At 35.3% G+C, this 26,220-nt stretch overlaps 2 protein-coding genes and 1 long non-coding RNA gene across 13 annotated transcripts in view; 2 read left to right on the forward strand and 1 right to left on the reverse strand.

Annotated features, from left to right (window-relative positions):
• Positions 1-296: 296 nt before the first annotated feature.
• Positions 297-3,381, forward strand: LOC100871256 (Death-associated inhibitor of apoptosis 1). Its single transcript, XM_012495502.3, has 3 exons — positions 297-641; positions 1,146-1,969; positions 2,059-3,381. Exons 2-3 carry the CDS (start codon positions 1,166-1,168, stop codon positions 2,347-2,349), a joined length of 1,095 nt encoding a protein of 364 aa, XP_012350956.1. The 5' UTR covers positions 297-641; positions 1,146-1,165; the 3' UTR covers positions 2,350-3,381.
• Positions 3,382-4,116: 735 nt separating this feature from the next.
• Positions 4,117-26,220, forward strand: part of Sap47 (Synapse-associated protein 47kD) — a 59,106-nt gene continuing 37,002 nt past the window's right edge. For 6 of the 11 annotated variants that reach the window (XM_003691248.4, XM_012495617.3, XM_012495620.3 and 3 more), the window contains exons 1-5: positions 4,119-4,409; positions 8,024-8,230; positions 8,627-8,641; positions 8,853-8,938; positions 19,811-19,932. In XM_003691248.4, the coding sequence (XP_003691296.2) occupies positions 4,279-4,409; positions 8,024-8,230; positions 8,627-8,641; positions 8,853-8,938; positions 19,811-19,932 (561 nt within the window). In that variant the 5' untranslated portion in view covers positions 4,119-4,278. Of the gene's footprint in view, positions 4,410-8,023; positions 8,231-8,626; positions 8,642-8,852; positions 8,939-19,810; positions 19,933-26,220 lie in introns of all 11 variants that reach the window. The other 5 variants (XR_015294452.1, XM_012495618.3, XM_086915237.1 and 2 more) reach the window with 1 other exon arrangement.
• Positions 5,731-6,596, reverse strand: LOC147656451 (uncharacterized). Its single transcript, XR_015294453.1, has 2 exons — positions 6,032-6,596; positions 5,731-5,944 (listed from the first exon to the last, which is right to left on the reverse strand). It is a non-coding gene; the product is annotated as an uncharacterized LOC147656451 (long non-coding RNA).

The raw sequence follows: 26,220 nt of genomic DNA on the forward strand, positions 1-26,220 counted from the left end.
TATTGCACTTAAATTTCTCTAATGGATATTTAAAATTTATCATTTAATTTTATTGCGAGTAAAAGTATATTACCGTAGCCATCTATCGGAGCTTTCGCTAATTTTTTTATACTATGAGATTTTATATATAAATAATATATACAGAATTATAAGAATTATTTTTAGGAAATAATTTATTTTATTTTTTAATGTTTAATTTTTTAATTGTTAATATAATAGCTATTCTTCACTTTTTTTAAACATTTTTCTAAATTTTAATGTCTCTATTTAGCTAATTAATTTTTTGTCCGATAGATGGCTCTATTACTTATTTTTTGTCCTATAGATGGCTATTAGTTATTTGCAATAAAATTTTACTTCATTCTATCGCTCACGCTCCAAGAGTAAGGTTGGAAGTGACGGTGAAATATATAATTCAAAATTAAGTAATTTTGACTTATATCGGAAGTGAAATTCAAATATTTATTTCTTCTACTGAATAGTGCATATGCAGTGAGAATTAGTTTGTGTAATTTTATATAACTTTCCTCATTTACATATGCTTCAGTAATAAGATCAGTGATCGATAATAAGATTGATAAAGTTCATGTGCATATTCGTGCGTGTATAAAGTGTGTCTTATTTTGCAGTTATTTTAATAGGTATGTGAAATTTATTTCCCTTTATTTTATTAATCATACGAACGTAATATTTTCTAGAAAAGATTTAAAATTAAAAATACTATTAATTTGATACTAAGATAAGATTTAAAATAGTAGATTAATTTCGAATTGTAATTATCATTTATACAAGATAAATATTGTACTTTTTGCAATTCATTTTTTGATATAAAAATATTAAATAATTCAATTTAAATTATTCAAAAAATAATATAAAATATAAGGAGTACTATACTATAATGAATTTTTATTACAATTTTCATTTCTACTTTAAAGAAATAATAAATTGTATTTGATTTATTCTATTTTCTTTTTTTTAATTATTTTTAATTATATTATTATCAAATATTACAAAACGAAATTGATATAAAAGATTATCTTAAAAATTTTTAATTTTTAATTTATAGCAATATATATTTATAATATATGTATATATTATAATAATATATTATAAATTTATCTTATAAATTTTAATTTTAATTTCAGCTTATCAAATTTTTCTAATAATGGCTGATATCAAGCTCAAAAATTTTAAAAATGATTCAAATTTCAAAACTGCAACAAATGCATATTTAACATCACCAATTTTCATAACATCTCATATATCAAATGATGAAATAGATAATATCGATTATCATTTTGAAATAGCAAGACTTCAAAGTTTTAAAAATTGGCCTGTGTCATATATAGAACCTAAAAAACTTGCAGCTGCTGGATTTTATTATACGGGTGAATGTGATAAAGTTAGATGTTTTGAATGTCAAGTTGAGATATGTCAATGGGTGCGAGGTGATATTCCAATGGTTGATCATGAGAAATGGTCAGCAAAGTGTAGATTTATTTGTAAAATAAATTGTGGTAATGTACCAATAGATCCTAATACAATGGTACAACCAAGAAGTAGTTCTTATTTAGAACATCAGCTTACATCTAGTGTTGATGATTATTCAACTGAATTACAATTGCCAAGAATTGTTAAACTTAGCTGTTTAAATTTGGAAGAACCTAAGAAACCTGCATATCCTGAATATGGTAGTTATGATGCAAGGCTAAACACATTTTCAACATGGCCAAGCTTCAAGCTACAAACAAAGGAACAATTAGCAGATGCAGGTTTTTATTATACAGGAAAAGATGATCAAACCATATGTTATTATTGTGCATGTGGTTTAAGAGACTGGGAACCAGAAGATAAACCTTGGGAACAACATGCAAAGTGGTTTCCTAAATGTTATTATTTGTTAATGGTTAAAGGACAAGATTATGTGAATAAAATAACAGGCCAACATATACCTTCACCTTCTACACAAGTAAGAATATTATATTTTATATTATATGTATAATTAATAATTCAATATAATAATTAATAATTGCATATATAACATTATATTTATTTCAGGAAACAAGATGTACGGATAGCAATTCAGAATCAAGTTATCAAAATAATAGTATAGAACCTAGTATAAGCAATATAGAATCTATAACAGAGAATATGTCAAATAGAAAAGTACAAAATAATAAATCTGCAGATGATGCAAGGATATGTAAAATTTGTTACAATGAAGAACTAGAAGTAGTATTTTTACCATGTGGACATGTGATTTCTTGTGTAAAATGTTCTTGTGATATGAAATCTTGCGCAATATGCAGAAAACTTATTACAAAGACTGTACGGATTTTTTTCTCATAGTATTCTATATATACATTAATAGTATTCTAACAAGTATAGATAAAAAATCATTGCAATATATTTATGATGATACTTTTAATTATTTTTAACAAATCGTTTTAATATGAAAGATTTATAATCCGTCCAACAAATAAAATCAGTATTAAAGAAAACATTCAGAATTCAAAATATGTGATATATTTGATGATTTCAATTCAGTTTTTTGCATTCAATTATTAACTGGTTGTGGACATACAAAAAAATATGTTTTACTGTAGATTCACAGCTTTAGTCAATTATTGATAAGAAAAATCTTTAATATTAAAATAAGAAATTATTAATTATTTAAGGTATATTTTATATTTTTATTTATCGAATTATTAAAGTTAATGTTTTTAAAATACTTAGAAATACTTTTTATTAAAACATTTAAAATATTTGTTATTAATGATATGTAAATACATAGCATATATTAAAAATTTAAAAATCCGATTTTTTTGATATATATATATATGTATATTGATACATTTTAACATCATGATTTTGAAAAAAAAGTGATGAAAATGATGTGCCGCATCTATCTTTGTGATATATAGAATAAGTGTAAATAAAAGTACAAATATTGAAAAATGACAAAAATTGTAAAAGATGAGATAAAAATTAGAGAATCATTTCTGCAATAAAACAAAATATCTTTTCACTATTCAAGAGATGATATAAAAGATCAATTTTTATCTTTATCTTTTTTCTATTTATTTTTTTACTTATATTTATATTTATTTTTTTATTTATATTAATTTCTCTCAGTACTCTAAAAATGATATTGATTCTATAATTTTTATTTCTATTCTTTCCACATTATTTATTGTCTTCATCTATATTTTTTTTTATAAAATTTATGTTAAAGACAACATTTGATTATTGTTTTTTAAAATAAAAATAAAAAAAATATAAAAACATGTAAAATATATTAAACATATAAAAATTTGTATATACATATTTGTAATATACTTGTAATAGAAATATATTGGTATATTTGCATAACAAAAACTACACGTAAGAGTTTTTATTTCTTATCGAAACACTATTTTTCGATCATAACATTATTTATTTGAAATTCTCAGGTCTGATTATTCAAATATTAAATTTTTCAAATCTGTTTTATAATTTTCTGTTTTATAATAATCAAATGAAATCTTAATGCTTATTTGAAATCTATTAAGCTATTATTCATGTATACAAATTATATAATTTGTGATTATCATAAACATACAATTTATTGATGAACTAATTGTCAAATGATAAAATAAGAAGTTTATAAATTTTAAAAGTACATTTTTAATTTATAAAAATTCAAATTAAAATTTAGATTCCAAAAAACAATTTGAGATTCATTGTATAATTATTCTTTTTTGTTTAGTAAAATTTAAATTAAATTTTGTAATTACCTAAAAATTATTTCGTACCTTATATATATCTTATATAAAAATTTAATTTAACTGTTGTAATTATTTTATTGTGAATTGATAAAATGATAAGGGAGATATATAATATCATATCACATATAAATCTTTAAGAAAAGTTTAAATTAAGTTCTGTCAACAAAAAGGACAGAAAATGTATTAAGTAATAGATCTATTTTATATTTTGTCTATGGTTATTTCTCGTTATGTACATGGAAATCGATTATAATTTTAGTTCAATTTGTTTTCGTTAAGCCAAAATGGCGCTATGGTTGCATGAACTATAATGCGCAATACGAAATGCGCTAACGTACGTAGAATCCGCGCAGTTCGTGGTTGCGCGACCATTAAAACGGACAAGTCTCTGCCGTCATTCGGACCCATAAGGGTTTCAGTAACGTTCGTGTTAGCGTAGAGAATAGGAAGGAGATTTTAAGATATCACGCACATATTTAAGTGTGAAGCAACTGTCGCATTGTAATTGAAAATGTTCACCGGTTTAACGAATCAGGTGTCTACATGGATGGGAAAGAAGGCAGAAGATGCCGGCACGGAATTACCGCCTGAGGAAAAAATTCCTGTAACTGCCGAAGGAGAAGAATTGGACAGGAAAGATAGGTATCAGTTTAACCTATATTGTTTTATCGTCAAACGTCATAATTTGATATGAGTTTTGCATTTTGGCATTTTATAAAAGTTATTAATCTTGTAATAATATGTTTATCTCTTTATTCAAGATTTAGAAATGCCTATTGCGTTTTAATAATATTTTTCTTGTTATATAAAATAGTTGTTTTTGATGTAACTTATGATTATAATAGAATGTCAAATGCGTACATGCTGTTTCTGCGCATCTATGTGACGCGTCAAAATTTTAGATTCTATCTTAAATACAGTTTTGAGATTAAATCGATAATATTTGTTTCTATGCTTATATAAACTACTTATGCGACAGTATTATGACGTTCCGCGAATTAAAACACTAACAAAATGTTAACATACAATCGTAAAATCTTCATACTTAACCTTTTCTTTGTTTTACAATTATTAATCTCAATTTATAAATTTATTACATTTTATAATAGCAATATAATAATAGATAATTAAAGTATTATCGATTAAATATTATGTTACTCTAATTAAAAATTTCATTTCAAATGATATCATTTCGTTTTATAAAAATATTCTTTATAGTTTCTTTCAAATGTTAAGAAAATAAAAACTTTTTTTTTTCATCCTATAATTCAGCAACATTTCTTATAAAATTAGACATAATATTTATAAAATATCATATCTTATAAAATCAGATATAATATCCGCTATTTCCATTTTTATATTTTTACTTTAACATTAAATGTTACAGACATTTAAATATTATATCATGCGTTTTTTATTTTCAATTTCCAATGTTATTAGTTAGATATTTCACATTTTCTGTTCAGACAAAATGTCACCTTTTCATAGGCAATTTATATACAAAATATGACATTTATATGACGATTCTCAAAAAATTACATCACGAAAAATAGATTTCAGAAATAGATTTTTATGGATCGAAAAATCCCATTGCGATATATAGGTTAGATCACTGTCACAAATTTTGACATGGTGTATATATAAATTTCAATGTCGATTCTTATTGTGCCGAAATCAATATATATTGAATAGATACATATTTTCTAGTAATCTAATCTTCAATTAATATAATTTTTTTATTATTTTCTTTCTATTTTATTTTTTTATTAAATCATTCCTTTCATTATTTTATGTGTCTTTATAAAGATGTATTTTTAACAATGCGAAATAGTAACTGAAGATAAAACAAACATAAGATAATCAGAAGAATTAAATACGTTATCGAGCTGCTTTTAATTTGCGTATTTCATTTGCTGAGAAACAGGGAGGGGGGAGATAGAAAGAAAGAAAATAAGATAAAAAAAATCGTAAAATCCATTTTATTGTCTAATTTTCCAATAATGTATTTCTCAACTTACAACAAAGTACATAATTTAACATAATTTAATAATTTCTTAGTTGTTTGATTCATCCTATTTTGTATATATTCAGTTATTTTCAGGATAAACATTGCAATGTGCATTAAATGAACATTTTGATTAAAAAACTGCGCAAGAACTTTCAAAATTCGAAAATTTCTGTTCGGTGGAAAAATTGTTTTCTCATTAAGCGGTTAAAACAATGTTTTTTAAGAAATCTATATATACATATATATAGCAATATACTGTATATGTGATTGAGGTTAGTCGAAGATACAAATAAACTCTATTCATGTACGAAGAAACAGCGATGTTTCCATAAAAGGGAGGGAGGTGGTCGTAATCTTTTATATAGGTCGCAATCGATACCACCGCAGTCGCCCTCCCACGAAACTGTTAAATTTCATATAATGGTGACTCGTAATTTTTTTCCATCTTCCATTCTTTTATATTTATTTTATTTTCTGTTGTATTCACTTTTTTTTTTTTTATAATCGTTCGATAGTTTAACGATATGCAGAAAAATAATAAATTTTTTGGCAAAACATTTTTGTAAAACATTTAAGGTTAAGTATTTATTATTTCTCAGAATCTGTTAGTTATTGATAAACGACATTGCGTATATAATCGTATGGTGTAACAGCAGGTAATTTAAAATAATTGCATCGGTTCGATGCGAATCTAATATCGGTTATTAACGAAGTACGTTATCATAATATTCTTGTGTATAATCAGAAAGAGTTACTAATAGTTTCCATGCGTAACAAATAATTTAACAAACAAACATCCTTAACTAGATCAAAAAAGATATCTAAATTGAAGGGAAAAAAATAGATATTAGGAATAAGATGTACTTTTTTCAAGATTATTAAAAATCCTTTTTGATTGGCTTATAATTATAATGTCGATAAAATGGTTATAAAAGCCACGATACTTTTAAACGAGTTACAGTTGCAACAATGTTTTATTGCTGTTGTTCTCGACTTGATCACGTTGACCTATTTTTACTCGTAATATATTTACAACGAATAGGTAGGAATCGAAAACCCACTTTGAAACACATTCTTCCCTATTGACCTGTTTCCCTTAAAGGTTAGATAACCATCGTAACAACTGATGAGGTTAAACAAATAGGGAAAAATGAAAAATACCTAGTTTTATTTAGAGTGATAAAAAAGAAGAATATAAGGATGCTTTAGGATTCTTTGCATAAAAAAAATTCATCATAAACTCTAGAATCAATTCTGTTGGCATAAAATCAACTTTTATATTTACGACAAATCAATAACGTAAGCTAGTTTTTTCGCATTGAATGTAAAAAAAAAAAGCAAATTTAAAGGAATAAAAGCAATTGGTTTATAAGTGCATTAATTGTATGATGTGTTGCAAAGTTATATGACATAACATAAATTATTGATATACGCGAACTTTACAAGTACAAGTCTTTAATATTCATCCATATTACAACTAATATTATTGTCATATCGTTAACAATTTCCATCTATTATTCTAGCGATGAAAAATATACATTTTATAGTACGATCTTTGTCAACATTTCTGCAATTGGCCTATTGTTACGTAGAAGTGTTTACGTAGATTGTTTAAACATCTTCAACGGAATGAAAACATCGATTATTCATAAGAAACGAGAAAAGAAATTTCTCTATTTTTCATTGGAATAAATCGATTACACATCTTTAACTCTTTCTTCTTACTTAACCTATACGATTCTCAAATTTAAACTGAATTTCACGCAACTATTTTCGTTGGAGCTATTACACGAAGTAATTGCAAACATTCCGGATAGAGATAAGATAGAATTGTTCCGTATTAAACGTTTCTTAAGAACACTTACAGTTGTTAAACTATGTATTTTTATAACTTTCCCACTTAAGTTATTATCTGGAAATCAAGATTCAAACTTTACAATGTTACACGATTAACACGATAAAAAAAGAAAAACACGATAATAAACGAAATAAAAAGAAAAAAGAGAAGCTAAATCAAAATCATTCAAATAATTATAAACTCTTGGAAGAATAAAAGAACAAATCATTCGCGATAAACGATCCCTTCTCATTTCTTTCCTTCGTATTACTCGCGTAAAACTTTCCATTTCTAAATGCAGTAAATGCATCTTCATAATTTTTACATCCATAGTTATTTTCATTCTTACTGATGTTAAAACCGTCGAAACCGTGACATGGTGGTAAATTAAAAAAATCTTCTCCTTTATAGCCCGACCAAAAGCGGCAGCAAATTGGACATGCTGGTTGGTGTGAAATCTCAGATGACAGGCTGGTTTAGCGGTGGAATTCCTGGACTGAGCCGTGGACAAGGAAATGAAGGCGAATCGCAGGGCCCTAAAACAATGAACGGGGCCCAAGTGGCGCAAACCACCACCGAGGGTACCGTCGAACAGACAAAAGACGACGATGCTAGTAGGTAAGAAGTTATCTTTTTATACATAGCGAAATCTTATCTTCGATAGTATCTTGGTGGAATTTTTTTTACATGTGATATTGTTTAACCCTTCTACAGTGTGATAAAGTGACGAAGAATTTGAAAATTGAAGTGATTTAGAAAACGATCGAAAGGATATATGGTGAAAAAAAATGATACAAGTGAGGAAACGATACATTTGTGTGTTTGGAATGTTGTGCGACTTTTTCTCCGAGTATTTTTGTACGGGCATTTTTGAGGTTAAGAACATTGATCACACTGTGAAAGTGTTGAATTTTATTACTGTACGATTTTAAACGATCTATCGATGAATTTGAAATAATTTTTTTCTTATTATTAGAATGATTTATACATACTTATTTTTATTTATTCGATTAGTAAGCGATTGATAAGGTAAGCTTTAGTATTCAAAGTTCGAAGAACAGCATTGGAATTCACTTGATACGTTAATGGATAGAATACTTTGTTTTGTTCTTATTCTATATTCATGCTGCATTTTACGTAGAAGCTTTCTTTTAAAAGTCTTCGTAGGATAGCGTAATTGCACGATATTATGCAGTTTGTTCATATTTTATTCACGTGTTTTTCTCGTTGTTATTTATAGCGCAACTGGCGGAGCCGATAGTGATCCCGCGAGCTTAGAAGGCTCTCCATCCGAGGATAAGGAAGGGCAACAAGCATTTGGAGGAGGTGAGTTTTTAAAATTTCTACTATATAGATGCATTTATACGAGTATGAACGGCGACGTATCGTATTAAATAAAACGTAAAATGTTACGTAAAATCACGTATCTCAATTTATGAAACATCGCGACATCTCTTATTCTTTTGATCAACTTAACCTAAACTCTGGATCGTTTCAACGATCTTCTGTATCGATAAATCATTTTTATACGGATACTTACTCTCGGCAAATTATTTTAAATTGGTGAGAGTTCGAAAAAATTATAAAGAAAACTTTTAATTGGATTCAAATTTAAGAAAATGAAAAAGATGGAAAGATTTTTCAAGAGACTGATTCCTCGTTGCCAGTGATACTCGTTGCGAGCGACAAAGTTGCGTTTTTTAATAAGAAAGTGAAGAGCAAAAAATAGAATTGCGATTATCCTTTTTATAAAGTTGTTTATTAGAGGAAGAAACAATCGAAAATTATAATCGCAAAGAAAGAATGATTAATGATTATTTCAAAAGTTCAAAACAAAAAAAAAAATATAAGAAAGTAAAAATTTTAAATTAAAAAATCTCTAGACTTCGAAGTTTAAATCCCTGAAAGTTAACCAATCCAAAAGTGAAAAGCTTTAAGAATAGTCTCGATATTTTTCAAAGAAATTTATTCATCTCTCGATAGTCGCCGTATTCCAACCATCGACATTCATAAAACAAAAAAAAAAAAAAAAATCTCGTATTTCCATAAAGATATCACGCTCATGCGTGACTATTTCTCATTTACACCCGAGATTCGATTTTTCTCGAACGATTCTTGGTATTTCGTTACGCATATTAAAAGTACACATCAGCTATGCGATCCAAGTAAAAAAGATTTGAAGGTAAAAATTCTCGATTTATCTCGACTCGCCACACTGAATTTTGCCCGATTAACGATGCATCTATGATGAAGTTTAACGATTCGTCGTATCGTTATCGATGCACCAAACTATTAAATCAACTTTCTCGATCTTTTCAATTTTCTTTCTTCCTCGACTTCCTTCCGTTCTCTCACGAATCTTCCTCGCCTTACTTTTTCCATCATTTTTGCCTTCAGCTCTTTCTCTTCACCATCAACTCGAATCGTATTTTATTTGCGACAAAACTGTATCTCTGAGCTCGTATATTCAAGAGGAATTCGCTTCTCCCGACGGAGAACATAGGAGCGCGATTTTTCCTCTCCAGATGTAGAGATAACGCCAAATTTTTCGCGCAGAGATCTCATCAATAATGTTTACACCGGCGAGTGAGATATCTGGTTTTTTTTTTTCTTTTTTGTTTCCGCCTCCATCCTCCATTTCTTTCCACTGTCACGTATACATATTTCATTGTGAAAAACGCTCGTGCGAGCGATCACGAGAAAGGGATAGAAAGGGAGGGGAAAAAAAGAAAAAAAAAATCACGTTGTTGATTATGACATTGGAAGGAAGGCTCGATGAGACGGATATTTTTCAGCGTGAAATAGGAGGTGCACGGTTGAGATATGAGACGATAGATACGATTTATCATCGATTCGCATAATCCATCTGCGATCGATCGACGTGTATCACTCACGTACGTATCTTTCGTTCGTTCTCCGAAAGATAAATTCTATCTCTTAATTTATGTTTTACATATCGTTGAAAAGAGAAATATTTGTTTATTCGCATTTTTTTTTTAATTAATTTGTTTATTTCGAGATCGAAAGAGATGTTCCGGAATTCATTCGAAAGCGCATTTTTATAACTCGAGTACTTGAAAAAGGAGTGGTTATACTTCCAATAAATATCGAATCGATTTAAATTCAAAAAAAAAAAAAAAAAGAATGAAAGAAAAAGAAAAATAATCAGAATTCCTCTACGCATTCGAAGACGTTCACATACATAATTGCGATTCTTTGCGAATTGTATCCGCCGTAAAAATTTTCATTAATGATTTTTTCGCGCGTGTGGAACGGCGATGTATATTTTGGGATAAAAATATCGTGTCGTTGATAAAAATCATATAACGCGACTCGTGTATCTGGTTGAGACGTTCAAAAGTCATTTTCGCCATTTTCATTTGGTGGAACGTTTATGTTGAATCAAAATTTCCGATTTTTGTGTCGAAGCGACCGTGACCGTTCGTTCAAACGACGATTCACGCCGAGAAATTCTAGATCGAATAATATTATTCTATATTTCTGATTTACATTTTTGCATTAAAAAGAAAAAAACTGTTTCGAATAGGAATTGCCACCGGAAAATTTCGTCCTCTTTCTGGAATTTTTTATCGAGGAGAGGAGCCGCTTGATTTCGCGCGTAACAAAGTTACAGAAGCGTTGGAAACGCGCGGAGAAATTTCCTCGAGGACGGTATCGACCGTGCCCCCTTATCTCGTGGACCCATCTGTATCTCCACGCGATTTCACCCTCGTATCGGGTAAAACGAAGCGACCAAACTTGGAAATTGTACGCGTTTTGTCGGGAGACCACCCGGATCTTTCTTTCTCCAACACATATAAAAACCTCGATGAAAAGTAATTGTTTCACTTCTGAAGAGATAACAGGAACCAACGACTTTTGTTGTTCTGTACGCGATAATATTTCAAATTTTCTCTTCCCACTTTATCGAACGGATCACACGTGATATCGTTTTCGATTCAATCGTTTTTCCTGACATTAGATTTTAGAACGGTACGTATAAAATCTCGATTCAAAACCTCTTCTTTTTTCGCCCTTGCGTTTCAAAATCGATGTAGGTTAAAACGATGGTTCAATCGAAAAAATCAAATACCATCCCCAAATATTTGCTGCACGTAGCTTCGAGTTTGTATCCCTTCCACCAAACGCGTATCCATAATAAAATTTATTTCATCGTGCATTTTATTTTCGTATCTCGACCGATGCCGTCCATCTCACGTCCAACATTCTGCAAATTAATTTCTTACGACGATCACGAAACGGCACGTTTAATATTAAGCTCTTGGCATTACACGTCTCCTCCTCCTCCTCCTCCTGGTTCCGAGTCGTTTCGTTCGCGCCACCCCCGAGAGAATTGACAAAGAGTAGGTCGCCTGGCGTAGGGAAAGAAGTGGAGCGACGTTTTCGTCGAAACTAAAGGCCATTTTTTTCTCCTCGCTCGAATAGAGACACTCGTCAGAGGTCGCGGGATCATAGAAAAGGGACTTTTGAACGTTAGTAGGGCGTTGTTTAATCAGTAGAGAGCCAAGTATACGTGCATCAAGATTATACACAACGAATTCCTTCTTCGAAATTCTTCGAAGTTATATCGAGACATATATATATATACACACACACACGCGCAGGCTGTTCCCATTTTATGGGTCGTGAGGGGCGCGATGGACTGGAAGCAATCTCCCTAACGTCATTAGTTGCCGAACAGGAGAGGAAACTTGGTCGTGGAAACGAAACAACGGTTGCATAATGCTGTCGCTGCCTCGTTTCCCCGGGAAAGGAAATAAAGCACGTCCTCGGATACAACTGCGAACTTACTTACCAACCGTTGCCGAACAAAACTTTCTTCCAAGTTGAAGAAAAAAGAAGGAAGAAGCAAACGAGGATCGTGAAAAGGCCGGCTGCGCCAATGGCCAGAGAGATTCAATTATCTCGAGGGAAAGAAGAAAAGAAGAAGTTTCTTCCTTTTTTTTTTTTTTTATGCGAAATTATAATCGTTGAATCTCTGCAATATTCAAGGATGGGACATTTGGACGGGAATCGAGGGAAGATTAACGAGCGAGAAAGCGTGTACGAAGTGAGCAAAATAGGTCCACGCGAGGAGGAAAGAGGGGGAGGGTGGGGGCGAAGAGAAACAAGGTTTTTGGCGAGTTAACGGACTCGTCCTTGGCCTGGGAAACTTGGAAAACCCAGATACAACGGTTGGTCGATTCTTGATAAAGCGTCGGGGAAGAGCGTAATCGAGGTTGTGAGGAGGCTCCTCGATGGCCTCTCACGCGTACACCCAAATCGCAATGACTTTGCTGGCGTGTGGGCGATCGGCAGCGAGTGGGTGGCGAGTGTTTCCTTGTGCAACTTTCGCCACGGAATTGCCACGAATTCTACCGAATATAACCAAAACCAGCGAGCAAATAAATGTTCTCGTCGCGTCGAGGGGTTGGACCGCATCTTTCTCGATCAATACGACCGACCTCTTCTCCCCGAAATCAACGTCCACGAAATGTTCGTACGAGGTTGTACCGTCAAGGTAAACCTATTTTCACTCGCTTCTTCGCTTTCCTCCTTAGTATGTCTTTTACTTCCTCTTGGCGAAATTAGAAATCCCTCCATGGAAGAGTAAGAAATTAATTAAATTAATTGAATTAAAGAAAAATTCCAATATATAAAACGAAACGGAAGAAACGTATCCGCAAAATCCCGAAAGTCTCCCCCGTGGTATCGCACCGTGACGAAGGGCAAACGAGAAAAACTTACATAAGCCTCTTGAGCTTAGCTCGAACGGCGATTCCTTTCGTCGCTTTCTCCGCACTTTCCTCTATTTTTCATTTAACGAAAGCTCGATAAACGAACGGTCAAGGTTATATTTTGTCTGCGTCGATGGGGAGAGAGGATGGTCGCGGGCGAGGACGGGAGAGGAGATCGATCGGTCGAAACGAAGCGAAATTCGAATCCACGCGAGAGGCGAATGGCCATAGCTCGCCTTTCTGAAAATTGCGCCTACACGCGTAAAATTATTCGCGGTTTGTGCGGACGGAGCACCGCAACAGCGCCAGAGCGTTTTTGCGAATTTTTCTGCACCCCGCGGGTCAAGGTTGGGAGCGAGCGATGCGCTTTCAACGCCGGTCGAATCTGGGTTGACTGGGGATCCCACGAAATATAACGAACGACGCGATGTTATAGTTTCTTTAAATCTTTTCGCCCCTCTTTTTATCGTATCAGGATAAATTGTTATTTCTGTATTACCTTTTTTTTTTTTTTTTGATTAGAATTTTTACTCATCTCTCTTTTCTTTTCTCTCTAATTGTTTTTAATTTCTTTATTTTCATTCTTTTTTTTTTTTTTTTGATTTTTTTATTTATTTAATTTCAACGATTAGAAGAAGAAGTTACTACGAATTCTTATTAAACGGGCCAAGTTCTAGGAGTCGGCATCGATCCTTTTCTATAATGGATACTTGCATACTTGAACGAAGTCCTCAAGAGAGACATTAATCCCGAGTCCGGGAAATTGTGTTGGCTTCTGACAAACAATCGTTAAATCGTGCAATTTTCATGGAGGCTGCTTTCAAGCTAGGCTAATTGCACGCACTAATTATTCCGTCAAGTAAATGGAGGAGGACAGAGAGGGAGAGAAAGAGAGACAGTGTCGTTGCTCGGTTTTAATCAACGACGGTTTCACGTACCTCGACCTTGCGCTTTTCCCCGCGTAATCTTGTCCCCATTTTCTCCATTCACATTTTCCACTTTGTCTAAGAATCTTTCGTAAAATCACCATTACACTCTTTTTCCATCCAGAATTAGCTGCTTATTTTTATTCAATCCTCTTTCGTGTAAAGAGAGATATTAGCACAGTTGCAACTGGTCAGATCGAAAATGCTAACGAGCCGGGTTGCAACGACCGCCACTAGAATTAATTATAGGCGGCCAGACCACTTTTCCACAGCTGTTTCGTCGCTCTGTTCAAACAAACCCATCCAAACTCGGGGGAGAGAGAGAGAGAGAGAGAGAATTATCCAGAAACTGGTAATAGATTGCGGTGACGCACACTGACGAGACGAGATACGAGAAGGAAAGAAAAAAAAATCTCAATGTATCGAAACTTCTCCTCGATGGAAGGGGGGGAAATTTTTTCCGCCAAGAGGAATGAAACTCCGCGATCAAAGAGAGCGAGGAATAGAAGAAAGAAAGAATTTCTCCCTCGTTACCCTCCCTTACCTCTTTTGAGACTCGCCTCGCGCTAGACACGCTACTCGCTATCGTTTTTCGAAGGGAAGAAGAAAGAGCACCCTCTTTGACCATCGTTCCGGAAGATGGCCAGGGTTCGATGACACCAAAGTTTACGAAACGACGTTTCAATGGAGGTGCTTTGGCTTCTTCCTCCTCTCCCCCTTCGACAGGGTGATTGCGAAATTTGAGAATCGCTGAATTCTTGTATCGCGTTCCCAGCGTTTTCCAACCGAACGATCTTCGCCGGCGAGGAGCGAAGCGCAAAGCTGGGGGGATTTTCTTCGAGAACAACGATACCTGGTCCTATTACTTGAGCTTCGTTCGGCCCTTGTGCTCGCTCGCTTTTCGTCAGATCGGTTGGAAGATTTTCTGGCCGAAGGTATTACTCGTATTTTGATGCACCTAGGATGGGGCAACGACTTTCTGTTCTGTTCTGATAAATCGGATAGCGGAAAAGAGGGGTTAAAGGGAAAGATGGCGGAGATCTCGAACGTTAAATCCTGAGGGTTCTGCTCGGCTAAGATCGTACGTGGGATTATTAAATCATCGAGTTGGGATAGATAGAGGCGGTAATTTTATTTACTATCTCTCTTGCCGAGATATATATATAATATATTCGCTGCACGTTCGAATGCGCCATTCGGATCCCTCGAGGAATAGGAAACGAGCCTACGAGTATTTTCAAAGGATCGCGTGACACGTAGAGAGAAGAGGACACGTGCGCGTCGACTTAAATGTATCTCTTTTTATTTGGAAAGTATTTTTTCCCTCTCTCGAGCCAAGATCTCACCCTCCCCCTCTCTCTTCTCTCTTCCAACCTTTTCTTTCCTTTTTTTTTATTCCCTCTTTTTCCTTTTTTGTTCCCCTTTGATTTCCAAGCGACGAAACTGGCACGAGGTTAACGCGCAAGGTCGATGTTTGATTAAATGCCAGCCCTCACGTCATATAATTTCCATAACACCCCCTTGTCCGATATCGTTTACCAACTTTAAAATCGAACTTTCCCTTTCGTGAATGGATTTTGTGAATAAAAAGTTGGAAGGACAGGGAGGGAGGAGGGGGGTTGTGGATCGATGAGTATTAGGCTGTTCTATCTAATGGACGAAGTGCAAAGTCATGAATGAGTCGAGTGAAAAAGAATTTGAGAGACGAGGGACGAAACAAGGGATGGCCCTCCCCGATCAAAATTAAGATCTCTGCCTCAAGGGACTTTTCTTTTTTGCATGTTTTACGGTTCTGAAAAGCGTGATGATATTTTCTTTTTTTCTCTCGTATTTAATTTCCCGTTTGAAAAGAGACTTGGTTAAACTTTTTTTTTTTAAACTAAACTTAAAGAGAAGATTTTTGAAGAAGCGAACTGAAAGAAACGAGGATTAAGAGTGAAAGGCGCATCACCATTTAATTCCATCCAAATCCAATTTGCATTACACGAATGATTTTCAACTCTAAAAAAGTTATTTTTGCGAGAAAAGTTATTTTTCTGAGAAAACTCGTGCTATTAAAAAAAACAATTTATTACATATATATATCTTCAAAAAATCTCTTCTTCGAACCGAAGCTTTAATCCAACTATTCTCTGCCAGTTGAAAATTTCTCTTTTTAAGCTTCTTTCGTTCTCCTTCCCCCTCTTTCTTTTCAAAATTCGAGGGAACATACTTCAATTTGTCGTCAACTGGCGACGACCCAGAGTTATCGTGAACCGTTTATACACACACGCATCGCGTAATCTTTCCCCTCCCCTCTGCGTTTTACAATCGCCAGCAACTCGGAACCGCAGTTGGCTCGCGGAACAAAGATCGCGCATCACGTCTCCGTCATTTATCTCTGGATCCCTGCTGATTCTGAGAATCAGAATCCAAAAAAAAACTCGCCCATTCTCGATTCCCTCGTTAATCTCGAAGGCGATTCCTTCGAGAGAAAGGAAGAAAATCGCGAAGAATAACGACGTTGTTCCACAGTTGCTGTGAAAGTGCGAAAATTACGAAGGAACAGTGACGTGTCGAGTGTCGATATCGCATCCGAATCCGGCGATCTCTCCATTGGAGTTGTTCCGGCGAGAGGGAAATTTAAACTCGATTGGCGATGCGACGAGCCACCGCCTCGTCCGCCCCATCGATTTCTCCGCGATTAACGACACACGCGAGTTTACACGATGGTGCGATATTTCTTATTTAACTCGACTCGTTAAATACGCGGCCACGGTATTAAATTGTCCAGAAGGGGAGAGGTGTGAGGATGGTCGATCTTGCCAGGCAACAAATCACACCGGTAAACCTAACACGATGCGATATTTGGCACCTGTTTCGCAAGGATTGGTATCGTGCCAACGTCAAAGTGCCACGATGATGACTCTCCTCCCTTCCTTTCCTCCTCCCCCTCTCCTGTTTATTTTATTATTTTTCTTCTTTTTTTTCCTCCCATTTTATTCGATTCGACTCGTTCGACCGTGAATTGAATTGAATTCCGCGTAACACCGGAATTATTGTGCAAATGCGGTCGCCTCCTCGATCCTATGAATGAATTTCCGGCATCGAGGCCTCGTTTGATCGGAAGAAGGAGAGAAAGAAGAGAGAGAGAGAGAGAGAGGTGAGAGATGATAAAAAGAATAGAGGAAGAGGGAGTGAAAAGGATGGATATAGAGGCGAAGACGGAGGAGCGACGGTGAATCGAAGTGGCTCAATTTGGTTGATTAAATTGGCCTCGAGTTTACGTCGAGGAACGAGTTACTGGGCTGTGGCAACGGCCATGGTTTATGCGAGTTAACGCTTCTCCGCGAGAGGCCGCGCTTAATTCTTCCATCCACCCGTTTAAACGCCCCTTCTTTTCCGGCAAGTGAACCTCTCTCGAGAGATAAGAAGATTCGCGCGGGGTTGAACGATTTGGTGGTGGATTTTATCGTGGGAATAAAAAGAGGAGGAAAGAAATAATAATAATTATTCAAAGATATAATAATTATTCCAGAGGATTTGGAACTTGGCTGAGAGTATGCTGCGTACCGTCAGCTATTCTGTCAGCTGGCAATTTTGGATCAGGGAGGGTCCACCGGTGTCACGGGATGAGTGTGCAATTTCATCTCGATGATACGAGGAAAGGTACGAGATGGATCTTTTTCGTTGAATATAAAATATATATTGCTGATTTCGAATTGTCCTTAATTGGATCTGGAAAATTTTAGTACGATCGAAGAATTGGATTAAATATTAATGGAGGAGGAAATGTCACTCTCTTCTCGATATAATGGATTTTCGTGTTCTATTATGAAAAGAAGGAAACGCGAATATCAATTAGAGACAATTGTAGAGAATTGTATTGAATTTGCATATTAAATCTGACGATTTTCTCTTTCGTCTCTGTCGTGTCTTTTTAAATTCGAGGAAAGTGTGAGAAAATATGTATGATTTCAATTTTCGAAACGAGAGAAAAATTGAGATATGAGATATTGAATTAAGAAGCATTTTGGGATAAAAATTGGCGTTGAATGGAGGATGTTAAAACTATCGTGACGTTTGACACGTTGATCTGTGTTTGTCACACGAGGTTAATCGAGATCGTTCAAAGTCATTCCGTCGAATGGAATGCATAGTGAATAGGGGTTGATACTCGTAGACACACGCTTTAAGCTGAACACAAAGGCCACCTTGATTCAGAATTGAATCTGTCAACCGACGACGTTTGTTAATTAGCAAATGTTAACCGTTTATCCTGATATTTGCGTGAATGTATTTAATATTTCATACAACTTTTTTCCCCCCTTCCCCTCTGTATATTTAATTATCTGGTTGGATCGCGTGTTGAAGTTATGCGATACGTATATATAGCGCGAAAATTAACTTGGAAAACAATATTTTTGAAATTCAATGAAACGCGATGCATGATTTGATTAATAAAAAAATGTCAACTATATTTATGTTATTAAATCTTTATTTAATCTGACAGCAAAAAATGGATTTAATCGTTAAAGATATGATTTTATCTCGACGTTTTGTTCTCGACGTTTTGATTTACAAAATAAAGTTAATAACGATTTACTTTTTTTTATTCCAAAATAATAATGAAATAATATTCTTGCATATTACTTCTTTATAAAGAAAGAAAAAATAATTCCTTTTTGCAATTTATGTTAATAAATCTTCTTATCTAAAATCAAATAAATAATATAATTTTCCGAATAAGTTATAAGATAGTAGATCATTCCATTTATCATAAAATGGTAAAATTATAAATCTGTGAAAACTTATTAATCAGTTATCACACATCTGTGAATCCAAAAAAATCATTTTTTTCTTCCATCTCTTATCACTCTTTCTTCATTCCACCGCACATAATATTATAAATTTCTGAAAATTTTCCAATCTTTCCATCTTCCACCATTCTTTCGTTCTTCCATTTCATCCAATTTCATTGCGCGTTTAACATAAAATTAGAAATTTCTTAAAATTTATCGTACATTCAATTTTCCAGCATTACTGAATCATCATCCATCTACGCAAGAAAATTCAGAAAACTATTTTTTCTCCATCTCCTTCTTCCATCCCACTGCGCGCTTAACATAAAATTACAAATTTCTGAAAATTTATCGTACATTCAATTTTCCAAATCATCATCCATCTACGCAAGAAAATTCAGACAACTATTTTTATTTTCGTTCCTCCATTCCATCACACGTAATAATTATATCCCCTCCCAAATCACCTAGTGATCCTTCACTCCCCCACTCGTCGGGGGTGTTTAATTTTCGTGGAGCACCAGTGATAAACGGCGGAATCCCCGCGAGAGAGATTCGAGTGGCGGTTTTCTCCCGTTTGTGCCGCCCGTTGAAAGAGTGCGGGGGACGACGGAAGGGGGAAGAGGGTAGTCTGCTCGTGTTTTTTTTTTTTTTCTTTTTTTTTTTCGGCGGACGCTCTTTCGCCGACCGGCCCTCCATTAAATTCCACCGGATAACGTATCACCGCCGCTCATTATTTTTCTCTTGACGCAGTTTCAACGAAAGCCCTGGCAGGCGCCAAGACTCTCGGAGGATTTTTGTACAGCGCCGTGAATAAGGCTGGAAAAACCGTGGTCGAGGCTGGGGCAAAGATCAAGAAGACCGTCGAGGAGAACGTGAGTAACACGAACTTTTTCCTTTTTTTTTCTTAACATTATAATTCCTCTTTTAATGTCGTCTCTGTTTCTGAAAGTTGTCGATGATCGTAGAAACGCAAACGTTAATAATTCGTGTTATTGTTGGAATTAGGAATTTTTTTTTTTTTTTTTTTGATTCGATAAGTATAACTTGCGTGATTCACAATTTACGGGGATATATAATTTTTTTCTTGGATCTATTTTGGATCTTTTATTTATTCCATCGGGGGATTAAAAATGGTAAATTAATTATAGAAGGTAAAAAGAACGAATGTTTATTTTAAAAATAAAAGATAGGTCGATGGTACGGGAAATATATGAAAGCATACGATGGGGGGATGAGCGAGATTTCGATAAATTTAATGTTATTGATTTTCGATGACAAGTGTCGGAGAGATATAAAAAAATTTATCGCAAAGTTTCACATTTTATAATGCATTTTATCGCATTTTGAGAAAATCCTTTAAGCCCGATATTCGCGAAACAAGAAGCGATAAAAAATTCCGCATTGCTCCTTTTCAACTCGTCGTTGAAATTAATCGAATGAAAAAAAAAAAAAAAGAAAAAAAAAATCTATTCTTGTTCTAAAAAAAATGGAAATCGACTTTTTATCAGCTTTATGTTCATGTTGTTGAAACGAGTAACGACGTTTACCTTCCCGCACTTTTTTCAAATGAATTTTTCCGATAATTGCATTTACAGTTTCATTGCAGCGAAAAATCATCCGTTCAGAAAAACCAGCTATTTTTCCCTCCGCTTCTCTTCCTCCGCCCTCGATTTTCCGAACTCGGTTGTTATTCAAAATTAATTCACCCGAGTTTCCACGAGCCACGAGACTATACCGCCATTGAACCGTGGTAATTGGAAAAAGCGTTTCGTCTTATTTCCGATCTTTGAATAAGTCTTTTTCAGAGTGGAAAATAATTTCCGCGCGTTAAGACGCTAGAGGCGAAGAAACCGTTCCTCTTTCTTTCTTCTTTCCCCTCCCCTCCCCCCTCCCTCCCCCTCTCTTCTGCATTGTGAAAAATTGTAAGAGCCGTTAAAACCGTGTATTCGTATTATAAGAATGCCAGACCCGGGTTTTCACGTAAATTAATCCATCGTCGACGAATCGTAACGGGAGAAAAAAAGTCGGGGGATTAATCGGCTCCGGTTATCTAGAAAATTTATTTATATTAAGGAATATGGTACGTGCATCTTGCAATAAAAATCGAAATTAACTTAATTAATTTGTTGGTGCACGGTTCCAACGATAATAATCACATTAATATCAATTTATTACTATACTGCGCGACCAATTACCACGCGTGGCTTAATACACGGGGAAGATAAGGGGAGATAAGAGGCGGTTGCGGTGATTTAATCGCGCGAGAATCGATATCAAGGGAAGCTTCCAATTTAATTCCAAAAAGCTTAAAAAAAAAAAAAAATCTGGATGGATCGAACTTGTCGAAAAGCGAGGGAAAATTAATAAACGAAATGCAAAAAAAGGAAATGAAAAAAAATAGAAATTTTTCAATTAAAACGGAAATGTTCGTTCATCCCGATTTATTATTTTACTCGCATCATTATACGATGCACCGACAACGTGTAAACGTTCGGGACGAATTTTATTCACGCGTTACGTACACGTTTCGAGTACATCGTTTATCGTTGAACGAGGAACGAAGACACTCTGTTCAGGAAGGAAGTAATCGAACGCATCTTTAAAGTGCTTCTTTTCGCTCTTACCAGCCTTTATTCCCTTCTACTAGTTCGATAATTTTTCCACGTTGCACGCGTAACTCAACTTTATATCGCGATTTCTATCTCCGATTCTATCGACTCGTTCGCACGAGTGGAGAGTATTTTAAACGGGATTCTTCGAATACCGTTGCAACTTCGTATCGCGTTCTGGATGGATCTAATTTGTCGGAGGAACGTTCGTAGCATGTTCGAGCAGAGGTCTTTGACCGTCGTTTTTCAACGATCGTGCGCATACCAGGCGGGACGAAAAATCGAGAATGAAAAAGAGTCAAGCAAATCGAAACGACGTTTATAACTATTTTCACTTGCTCTCAAATACTATGTTCAAAGATATTACATTTTCGAACAATAATAATATCGCTTCGGGTTTTGGATTCTCTATCGACGATGAAGAGAAACGAAGATCGTTCTTTTATGTATAATGAACGATATAAATTTTCCAAATGAATTTTCCAGCGAAAAATCTCTGTCTCGGGCTGTATATACGTTTTCTCGAAATTTATAAAAGCGCGATTTCGTACTCAAGGTCGATCTATGTATTTGCTTCCGCTTGATTGAGTAATAAAAAATTTCTCGTTTATTTATACAACATTTTCATGGATGCTCCATTGAAATTTTCAATCTTGGTGTGTTGATTTTGCTCGAGATAAATTGGATTACTATTACTGGAGGTGAAGGACTCTCTTTGACGAAAATTACTGTCAATGATATTACGGAGATCGTAAAATGTATCGTTTGCAAAAAGGAAAATCGATTTTCAAAACTGCATAGCACGTGATATTTAATCGAAATTGCAAGGCATAAATAAAAACATGTGCCTAAATAACTGTATATCTCGTTATAAAAGAAAAAAAAAATACATATAATTACAAATTTTAATGTTTCGTATATAAAAGCAATTGCTGCCTCGATTCATTAATTCGTACACCTCGTTAAAATGCATGCATAGTTATTAGAAATCCACTAAAGTGGTTGGATACTTAAAGCAGTCGTGTACAGGATACGAGCGCTCGAAAGCAATTTATTCGATCCGTGGTCGATCAACCAGTGTGATTCACACCGACGAACCGTGTCGAAACGACTGGCTCCAGCAAATTTGTAGAGAAGGATCGACCTTGGCTTGCACGCGTGTAGTACACACGTATGCTCGATCCGCTGACAACTGTTAAAATGTAGGTCGTCGAAATTTATCAATCGCACCCCTCTCGCTTTTACTTTTCCAACGAGTTTAAACTTAACTTTTTCTTTCGTTCCACTGACTCGTCAAAAATCCGAAGAAGGACAAACGTGAAAAGAAAGAAAGAAAGAAAGAAGGGACGTTATTAATGAATCTGCAGGAATTCAATTTCACAAACTTATCGCAAACTCGGTCGTTACAAATCCCCCACCGAGATGTTTCGTGTTTTAGCTCGAGCAATCTTGCATCTCGAATACGCGTTTCGTGCATGCACGTGACGTGCAATTTCTCAAGGAAATCTCGAAAGCTGTGATGATTGTCCGCTTAATGTACGCCGGTGTTAGTGACAGCTCGTCGGCATTGTCAACATTATCGCGGAGATCCTCGATTGCTCGTAGAATTTATTCGAGGATTTTATTTTAACCAATAAATTACATCGAGTCATTTTCGAACGGCTACATTTCAATTTTCCATCCGGCTATCATCGGCCAATTTCGAATACATCGTTATCGTTTCGAAAACGTAGCTCGTTAACGAATATATACGATTGTGGAGTAATTATTAAACCGGTCAGGATAACGCAATGCAAATGGAAATTAGATTTGCATCGTGGACGCGTGCAGGCAAATTTCGCGTCACTTTCGTTCGACGATCGAACGAATCGCATTTCCGCTATCGAGGGGGATGGGCCGGTGATCCGTATAATTCAGTTACAGAAATGCTTGGCACGTGAAAGAGATATATATATATGTATTCCCGAAGCGCAGAAAAATCTTCTAAAAAAAGGGAAAAAAAGTGTCCATTTTCCTTTGGAGAACGAAAGAAAGACTTTTTCACCCATCAATATCGAATCCTCTCCAAACCTCTCTTTTTGTCTCTCTCGAAAACTTTTACTTCTCGTCAAGGAGGGGATAAAAAAGAGCGTTCCTAACGCGTCCCCCACGATGGCGAGGCAAGAAACCTGCGATGAAAAGGCGCGATACGATTAAACGATCCGATTGGTTGACAAGTGTCATCCCTAATAACGTTCCACCCATATGCGTTGCGTCGCATTATCGGCCAACTTGACCGGCGTTTGCCCGATGATATATGACCAACGACCTGGTAAAATCTGTCGAGCAGCGCAAACACCCCGTAAAGGGAGGGGTCGATTAATGGAGAGCAATACTTTTCACGCGGTGTCAGATCACGCGTGCAAGCCTTCTTCCAACCAAATGGCACGCTATATAATTCCCTCGCGAGCCGATATTAAATTCCATGAATTATTTATCCGGATCTTGATAAATCCTTCCAGGGAAAGGAAATATCGTTTACGATATCGAGAACAAATAGATATAACGCGTCGCGTTTATTCCATTTTCTTACCGCTAACAGCTGAGGTTAAAATTATATTCAGCACGGTTAATTGGTTATCGAGGGGAGGGAGAATCGCGTGAGTTTGCCGTTTCGTGATGATAAGGCGTGACACACGCGTGGGGGACAAATTGAAAGACAAGGATCAGTCTGAGAACTTGAGCGAGAATTCAACGCGCACGTTGTGTGTTACGCGAAATATAACCGTTGTTAGACGTTAATTAATATTAAACTTCCGATATCGATCGGTGGTGGTGAACGCATCCCTAAACGCTCCTGTTAAACCGATAATTTTTACACTCTTTAAATCGTGACTGGTTAACTATTACAAGAATCAAGTGACGTGACACTTATCGAGGTAGTTATCTTTGCGATTTCATTCACTTTAGTGCTATTTCTGTCGAAAGAGTCTGATTACAATCGTTACGATCCAAAAATTATAATTACGATAACTCTTTAACGATAAGACAATACGAACACACTATCTTCATTCATTTGAATTTCTCTTTAAAAATGATCTTTCTTAGAATCGTATCATTTCTGTCGAAAGAATCTGTTATATAATTACAATTATTACAATTCAATTACAAAAACTATAATTAGAATTAGCCAATAAGATAAGATAACGTTATCTCCATCGAAGCACGAATTCCGCACAGCAAACGAGGCAGAAAATGCGACAATCCGCGAATACACGATGATAACGCATCGATAATGATCGGTAATGTTATCCAACAAGTGGATCCACCCCGTGACAGGCCCGGCCGCAGTAGTAGAGCCCGATCTATAATCAGATGCGCTCTAGCGCAGAAACGATTGCCGAGTTGCACGCCAGGCCTCGTAGTGGTGTGTAGTGGTTCCAATTGCAAACTCACGCGTGTTCCTATATAACGTCGTACATCGATGTAACAGGGAAACAACGCGCGTATGTATATTATATATACATATATACATACATACATATATATATATATACAAACATAGAGTCGCGTGGAAAGAGTTGGTGTGCAAGAACACGGATACACAGAGATCGGTGCAGCGTGTTTGTGTGGGTGCGTCCCACGGCGAAGCTACAGCTCGTGCATACACACCGACAAAGAATAGGGGCAGTTGGTATTGATCCAAACACCACCCTCTTCATTCGAGACCCAACTACACGAGCCAACTCGCGCTATCGAACATCTTCTCCCAGGTTTGTGCATCGACTTTTGCAAAAAAAAAAAACAAAAAAATGGCAATAACGCCTACGCCTATGATTATCCCTCTCGATGCATCGATGACAGATTCTTCTTCTTCTTCTTTTGGCTCAGCTTTTCTTTTTATCTTCGTTCCCTGGTTGTTCCTCTTTCGACTCGTTTGTTCGAACAATCTGTCTGTTCGAGATTCTTTCCTCGTTTATTTTCTCTTCTCTTCTGATTTGTTTCCCGATACAATCTTCGTCTCTCTCTCTCTCTCTCGTTTTTTCCTCGTCCCTCTTGCTCGCTCGCTGGCATGTTTCCGCGTCTCACCGTCGAGCAGAATCGATGCTTCGAGCCTTGAACTTTTTTTTTCCCCGCTCGCTCTATGCCTCTAATCCTCTTTAAACTTCAATCCCCTCCCGCCCCCTTTTCTCTATCTCACTCTATATAATATCTCTAACCGAATCGCCACCCTTTCCTCAGCCCTTCATTCCGCCTCTGAATTTCGCGGCCCAAAGTGTTCTCTGAACAGCTGATGCCACAGTTCGAACTATTCGTCAATCTGGACATCGCCCTTCTCTCTTTCTTCTTTCTCATTATCGCCGAATTTTATCGGGCAAAAGCTCGCCATTCGCGCAGATATTCGTATTATCGATTTTCGTTAGCTCTCTACTCACCTCGCCCTCCCTTCCTCCGCGTGTCACAGCTTTTTGTATAGCGCGCTTTCCTCCGATGTTCCAAGATCAATTTATATTAATTAATCGAAACACGATGGTGGGAGGAGAGTTGATAATTATCCTCGGGTAAAGTTAC

The sequence above is a fragment of the Apis florea genome, unplaced genomic scaffold (genome assembly GCF_048593485.1).
Source record: "Apis florea isolate Af1SG1 unplaced genomic scaffold, ASM4859348v1 contig_3772_pilon, whole genome shotgun sequence".
Taxonomy (NCBI): Eukaryota; Metazoa; Arthropoda; class Insecta; order Hymenoptera; family Apidae; genus Apis; species Apis florea.

What these genes read in the sequence shown, in the direction of transcription:
- LOC100871256 (XM_012495502.3), top strand. Translation starts at nt 1,166, where the DNA reads ATGGCTGATATCAAGCTCAAAAATTTTAAAAATGATTCAAATTTCAAA. An exon ending in TACCTTCACCTTCTACACAA is followed by an intron (nt 1,970 to 2,058) that starts GTAAGAATATTA and finishes TATTTATTTCAG; the next exon opens with GAAACAAGATGTACGGATAG.